The 6,751-nt window shown below is 44.5% G+C and overlaps 1 protein-coding gene across 1 annotated transcript; it reads left to right on the top strand.

Annotated features, from left to right (window-relative positions):
- The first annotated feature begins 3,034 nt into the window (after positions 1-3,034).
- Positions 3,035-3,885, top strand: LOC119339857 (germin-like protein 8-14). The gene has a single exon (XM_037611761.1). It carries the CDS (start codon positions 3,080-3,082, stop codon positions 3,716-3,718), a length of 639 nt encoding a protein of 212 aa, XP_037467658.1. The 5' UTR covers positions 3,035-3,079; the 3' UTR covers positions 3,719-3,885.
- Positions 3,886-6,751: the final 2,866 nt, after the last annotated feature.

Below are 6,751 nucleotides of genomic sequence, written 5' to 3'. Positions count from 1 at the left end.
TCGCGTCTGTCCTTTTTTTTTTGAGAATTCACGTCTGTCCTTTTTCTATTTCTGTCTTCGCTCGGGAAAGGCTGCTACAGGCCCGTTAGGCCCAATTTAACGCGAGGCGCTCAAAAAAGTGACCGGAGCAGCGGCCCAATACGGTTGTCGATCGTTAATTGCGAGCGAAGCCAGATTACATGCGATTCACACCTAATCTAACGGCCAAAAATGCTCAAAAGTGATGATCGAACGGCTAGGAACGTTGATGGCCTGAGAGGGCAGGAAAAGTGCTCGGTTATAATATATCTAAATGGATGGGATCAGGACCACCTCAATATCTAACCATCCATGGGAAAAGACCCACCACGACATGCAACCATGCATGGAAAAATATTATCCTTATTTTATTCTACTTATCTTATTTTTACAACTATACCTAATCAATATAATAAGTCGTATGTAATTTTAATTTTGGTTCATGTTTTATTAATCTAAACCACACAATCAAATTTAATTGAAATGTATTGCAATTGATTCCTGTAGTGACACCTCGGGTATCTTTTACTTCAATCTATTCACGGAAACCTTAGTAAAAATCTTAAAACTAACATAAGTAGACAAATTAGTCTAAATTTTTGGATTTGATTGGCATCATTAGTATTAGGTACCAAGGTAATAATCCATAACTGAGTCTGGAAATATCCAACTTGCCTTCACGAAAATTATCAAACAAGTTTTTCAGATCAAATTTTACCAACGCCAAAAAATGTTGATAGAATTCGGCATTGAAACTATCAGGCCCATGTGATTTATTATGAGCCATATCATAAACCACTTTTTAATTTCTTCTAAAAAGAATTGTGTAGTTAGCTTATCTGCGGCTCTTGTAGGGAATGTTTGAGGATTCTCTATATGAAGATATACAGTAGAAACCTCAGGGAGACCAAAAAGGTTCTTATAAAAATTACTAATATAGTTTCTTAGATCTTTGTCTCCTTCAATCAGCCTTTCAACTTGGTCCAGAGAAGTTCTCACATTTTTCCTGCGTCTACCAATTGTTTTAGCATGCAGATATTTAGTATTAGAATCCCCTTTAAGGATTTCTTTAGTTTGCCCTCTGCTTCTATTTAAATTCCTCCTATTTCACCAGTTTCTCTAACTGAGCTATAAGGTATTTCTGCTCTTATCTCTTATCAGCTATCAAACCATATAGCTCACAATGCTTATGAATATTATCAAGTTTAATCAGAATATATTTCTTCAAATCTCTGTACCATGCATTCATATTTCTATCCAACCTTTCAATTAGCTCCAAGCCTTCTCAGTTTATCTTGACATTATCTAAATTTGACCCATGAACCCTAGTTATTCATCCAGGCATCACAAAAAAAAATGGATCCCCTCTCTCATAAACCAAGAATTTTCAAATCTAAAAATTGGATAAGATTTTGTTACATCCCCAGTATCCAAGAACAAGGCTGTACTACCAGTAATCTAGAAAGCGAGTTCATGAAATTTTCCTATCGTACGACGGTTAATGTTGCAATTATATTTTTCAGCCGCACCGAGAATCAAACTAAAGTCTATGGTAAGTAGCCCAGAACCTTCTAGCTCTAGCGAATGATTCTAATTTATTCTATCGTTGGAATTCTTTCTTATGTTTCTTGTGTTAACCGTTCAGGTTGCTTTGTCAGTTATAGTGTTGGTTTTAGACCCTTTGAAATTTTGGTCTTGTAAGACATTATGATTTCATTATATAAAATTGGAGCCTGGTTGACTCCACAATGTTCATCAGAAACAATTTGTCAACGGCTAGCAATTCTAGGATTCTTTGAAATTATAGAATGGAGGTACTCCTAGTAAGTAAGAGCCCAACGACCTAACTTGTGGTTCGATGGTAGAAGGACAGTGGTATCACCAGCCCACCAGGGTTCAAGTCCTAAACTTGACACCGGTGTTCTGGATTTATTTCAATCCTTCCAGAGATATGCGTTCAGTGGCAGGAGACGTTTCCATTGACTACGAATGCGTTTGTGGCGATTTCGTCAATCTCAAGATGATGTGCCGGCTCGGTCATTCGGAGGTGCTTATAGGGATAGGGTGTGTGTGCATGTGTTTATAGGAATGAGTGTATGTGCATATATATAAGCGTCCACGTTTGTATTGGGTTGAAAGAGAAAAACTAAGTAAGAGCCGAGAAATGCCCGACATATTATAAGGGGTCACTCTATTTTACGCATAGAAACTTTTTCGGTAGTCTATAGAGACGCTTTTGTTTTACGCAGGGTTTAGAGACACTTGTTACGCGTGCAAGATATTTTCATACAACCAAAGAGTGGACGGGTGGCATTACCTCCCGATAACGGCATTATACATACATACCCGTTGCATCCAGACAGGTTCCATCCAAGCAAGAAACAAAAATAAGCTCACGAGTTGCACTTGCCCGTTGGTCCAGGCATCACACATATCACTCTCAGAATATGCTGTCCATGAAACACAAAATCTCCAAGATCTTGGACCAGCAGTTAAAATTTCACATGCACGCCCGATATCTCGTTTTGCAAGCTAGGCAACGAAGACCGGTGCAGTTTTTGTCTCCACAAACTTCCCGAGGACATGTCGATCACAGCAAAATACCAAACGTTGGCTTCACGGATGCATGCAACAAGCTTTGCCTGCATTCGACCGGCTCGCACTAGCCACCATAACATGCTACCGTTGTAAAGATCTAGCGCCTGCATGAGACAATGGGTAGTTCGCATATCCATCTCATCGTAAAAACAGCTCATCATGCCCTATATTGTCCTGTGCTTCCATAATAATGCAGCATTTCCAGAGCTTTCCCTATTTCATGGACCACGCACAGCTAATGAGCCAAACGCTTGTCCATTGGCTCCGCCACGTACTTATCCCAAAAGATCCGGACAGCGCCACGCACGTGAACCCTAGCTCGGTCGCCAAAGAATATCGCTCGCGTTACATTGCTCTGCTCGTACGTACCAGCTGCACGGCCGCACCGCCTCCTCCTCTCCTATATAAACACCACAAGGGCAGGCACAGTAGCATACTCGAAGCATCAGCGCAGTAGCAAGCCATGGCCAACGCAATGCTGCTCCCCGTGCTCATCTCCTTCCTTATCATGCCCTTCTCCGCCATGGCCCTGACCCAGGACTTCTGCGTCGCCGACCTGTCCTGCAGCGACACACCGGCGGGGTACCCGTGCAAGGCCGGCGTCAGCGCAGGGGACTTCTACTACCACGGCCTCGCCGCCGCGGGCAACACCAGCAACCTCATCAAGGCGGCCGTGACCCCGGCCTTCGTCGGGCAGTTCCCCGGCGTGAACGGGCTCGGCATCTCCGCAGCGAGGCTCGACATCGCCATGGGCGGCGTCGTGCCGCTGCACACCCACCCGGCCGCCTCTGAGCTCCTGTTTGTCACCGAGGGCACCATCCTGGCGGGCTTCATCAGCTCCTCCTCCAACACCGTGTACACCAAGACACTCTACAAGGGCGACATCATGGTGTTCCCCCAGGGCCTGCTCCACTACCAGTACAACGGCGGCAGCTCGGCGGCGGTGGCGCTCGTTGCGTTCAGCGGCCCCAACCCCGGCCTGCAGATCACTGACTACGCGCTCTTCGCCAACAACCTGCCGTCCGCCGTCGTTGAGAAGGTCACCTTCTTGGACGACGCGCAGGTGAAGAAGCTCAAGTCCGTGCTCGGCGGCAGCGGTTAATTAAGCAGTTCTCAGCAAAGTTCGTCGTGGTGTCAGCGTGTCGGTTTAATTTGATGCATGTGTGCGTGCGCTTGTGAGGTCAACTCCGAGTCTGTTCCAAGTTGTGTTTAATTTTTCATGTCAATTTCATTTGATAATTGTCAATGGCACATTTTTTTCAGGAAGAAGTAATTGAAGTTAATTCACATAAAAACTATGCAATAAAAAGATTGTGTACATCAATCGAGATAGAGTCCGAGGGTGAAGTAATTGAAGTTCTAACTCTCTTAGACACAACATCATTCCGACAATTCTAAGTTATCCAACATAAGGCTCATACTCCCACCGGTATTTTATCCGTCCCATGCAACCAATTTCCAAATATATTATAGATACAAGTATGTGGTGGAACATTAAAAACAGCATGGACCGTCTGCCGTAGCAAGCACGAAAAGGGGCAAAGAGAAATATGTGCTTTATTGTTTCATCATCTTAACAACATCACATTTTGCTACCACCCAGTTACGATTTGCTATGTTACCCTTGGTCAACATGACCCCTTGTAAAGATACCAATCAAAACTCTTGATTTTTAGGTGAACTTTCAGGTTGCACATGTATTTCCTTTTAAGTGGAATAGTGGAAGAAAACTCCACTGTAATTTTTAGATTTTATTAATAAGAGCAAAAAATGTATATGTACATAGGCTTGAGTAAGCCAAAGACGGAAGAGAAACAAAAAAAAATAAAGAAAGAACAAAGCAGAAAACTAACCAGACAACCTTTTGGGTCTGTTGTGACAGGGCGAAAAGGAGGTGACCATGTTCCCTTAGTCTGCCGCTCCGGCGGTGGGAGAGCGAGGGAACCCCGGATCTAGGGCCCCGGCTTGTAGATAGTCGGGCTAGTGGTCTTGGCGGTGCCATTGAGTTGGGGATTGTTGGGGAACGTAGTAATTTCAAAAATTTCCTACGCACACGCAAGATCATGATGATGCATAGCAACGAGAGGGGAGAGTGTGTCCACGGACCCTCGTAGACCGAAAGCGGAAGCATTAGAAAAACGCGGTTGATGTAGTCGTACGTCTTCACGGCCCGACCGATCAAGCACTGAAACTACGGCACCAACGAGTTCTAGCACACGTTCAGCTCGATGACGTCCCTCGAACTCCGATCCAGCCGAGTGTCGAGGGAGAGTTCCGTCAGCACGACGGCGTGGTGATGATCTTGATGTTCTACCATCGCAGGGCTTCGCCTAAGCACCGCTACGATATTATCGAGGTGGACTATAGTGGAGGGGGGCACCGCACACGGCTAAGAGATCCAAGGGATCAATTATTGTTGTGCCTAGAGGTGCCCCCCTGCCCCCGTATATAAAGGATCAAGGGGGAGGGGGCGGCCGGCCAGGAGGAGGCGCGCCAAGGAGGAGTCCTACTCCCACCGGGAGTAGGATTCCCCCCCTTCCAAGTAGTAGGAGTAGGAGTCAAGGAAAGGGGGGAGAGAAGAGAAGGAAGGAGGGGGCGCAGCCCCTCCCCCTAGTCCAATTCGGACTAGGCCTTGGGGGGCACCCAGCCTCTCCTCTCTCTTTCCCCTAAAGCCCAATAAGGCCCATATACTCCCCGGCGAATTCCCGTAACTCTCCGGTACTCCGAAAAATACCCGAATCACTCGGAACCTTTCCGAACTTCGAATATAGTCATCCAATATATCGATCTTTACGTCTCGACCATTTCGAGACTCCTCGTCATGTCCCGGATCTCATCCAGGACTCCGACCTCCTTCGGTACATCAAAACTCATAAACTCATAATATAACTGCCATCGAAACCTTAAGCGTGCGGACCCTACGGGTTCGAGAACTATGTAGACATGACTGAGACACGTTTCCGGTCAATAACCAATAGCGGAACCTGGATGCTCATATTGGCTCCCACATATTCTACGAAGATCTTTATCGGTCAGACCGCATAACAACATACGTTGTTCCCTTTGTCATCGGTATGTTACTTGCCCGAGATTCGATCGTCGGTATCTCAATACCTAGTTCAATCTCGTTACCGGCAAGTCTCTTTACTCGTTCCATAATGCATCATTCAGTAACTAACTCATTAGCTACATTGCTTGCAAGGCTTATAGTGATGTGCATTACCGAGAGGGCCCAGAGATACCTCTCCGACAATCGGAGTGACAAATCCTAATCTCGAAATACGCCAACCCAACATGTACCTTCGGAGACACCTGTAGAGCACCTTTATAATCACCCAGTTACATTGTGACGTTTGGTAGCACACAAAGTGTTCCTCCGGTAAACGGGAGTTGCATAATCTCATAGTCATAGGAACATGTATAAGTCATGAAGAAAGCAATAGCAACATACTAAACGATCGTGTGCTAAGCTAACGGAATGGGTCATGTCAATCACATCATTCTCCTAATGATGTGATCCCGTTAATCAAATGAAAACTCATGTCTATGGCTAGGAAACATAACCATCTTTGATCAATGAGCTAGTCAAGTAGAGGCATACTAGTGACAATCTCTTTGTCTATGTATTCACACATGTATTATGTTTCCGGTTAATACAATTCTAGCATGAATAATAAACATTTATCATGATATAAGGAAATCAATAATAACTTTATTATTGCCTCTAGGGCATATTTCCTTTAGTATCCCACTTGCACTAGAGTCAATCATCTAATTCACATCGCCATGTGATTTAACACCAATATTCATATCTGTATATGATTAACACCCATAGTTCACATCGTCATGTGACCAACACCCAAAGGGTTTACTAGAGTCAATAATCTAGTTCACATCGCGATGTGATTAACACCCAAAGAGTACTAAGGTGTGATCATGTTTTGCTCGTGAGAGAAGTTTAGTCAACGGGTCTGTCACATTCAAAGCCGTATGTATTTTGCAAAACATTCTATGTCTACAATGCTCTGTATGGAGATACTCTAGCTAATTGCTCCCACTTTCAATATGTATCCAGATTGAGACTTAGAGTCATCTGGATCAGTGTCAAAACTTGCATCGACGTAACCCTTTACGA

This window comes from Triticum dicoccoides, chromosome 7B (genome assembly GCF_002162155.2).
Source record: "Triticum dicoccoides isolate Atlit2015 ecotype Zavitan chromosome 7B, WEW_v2.0, whole genome shotgun sequence".
Taxonomy (NCBI): Eukaryota; Viridiplantae; Streptophyta; class Magnoliopsida; order Poales; family Poaceae; genus Triticum; species Triticum dicoccoides.
This window is presented reverse-complemented; position numbering and strand designations above follow the sequence as displayed.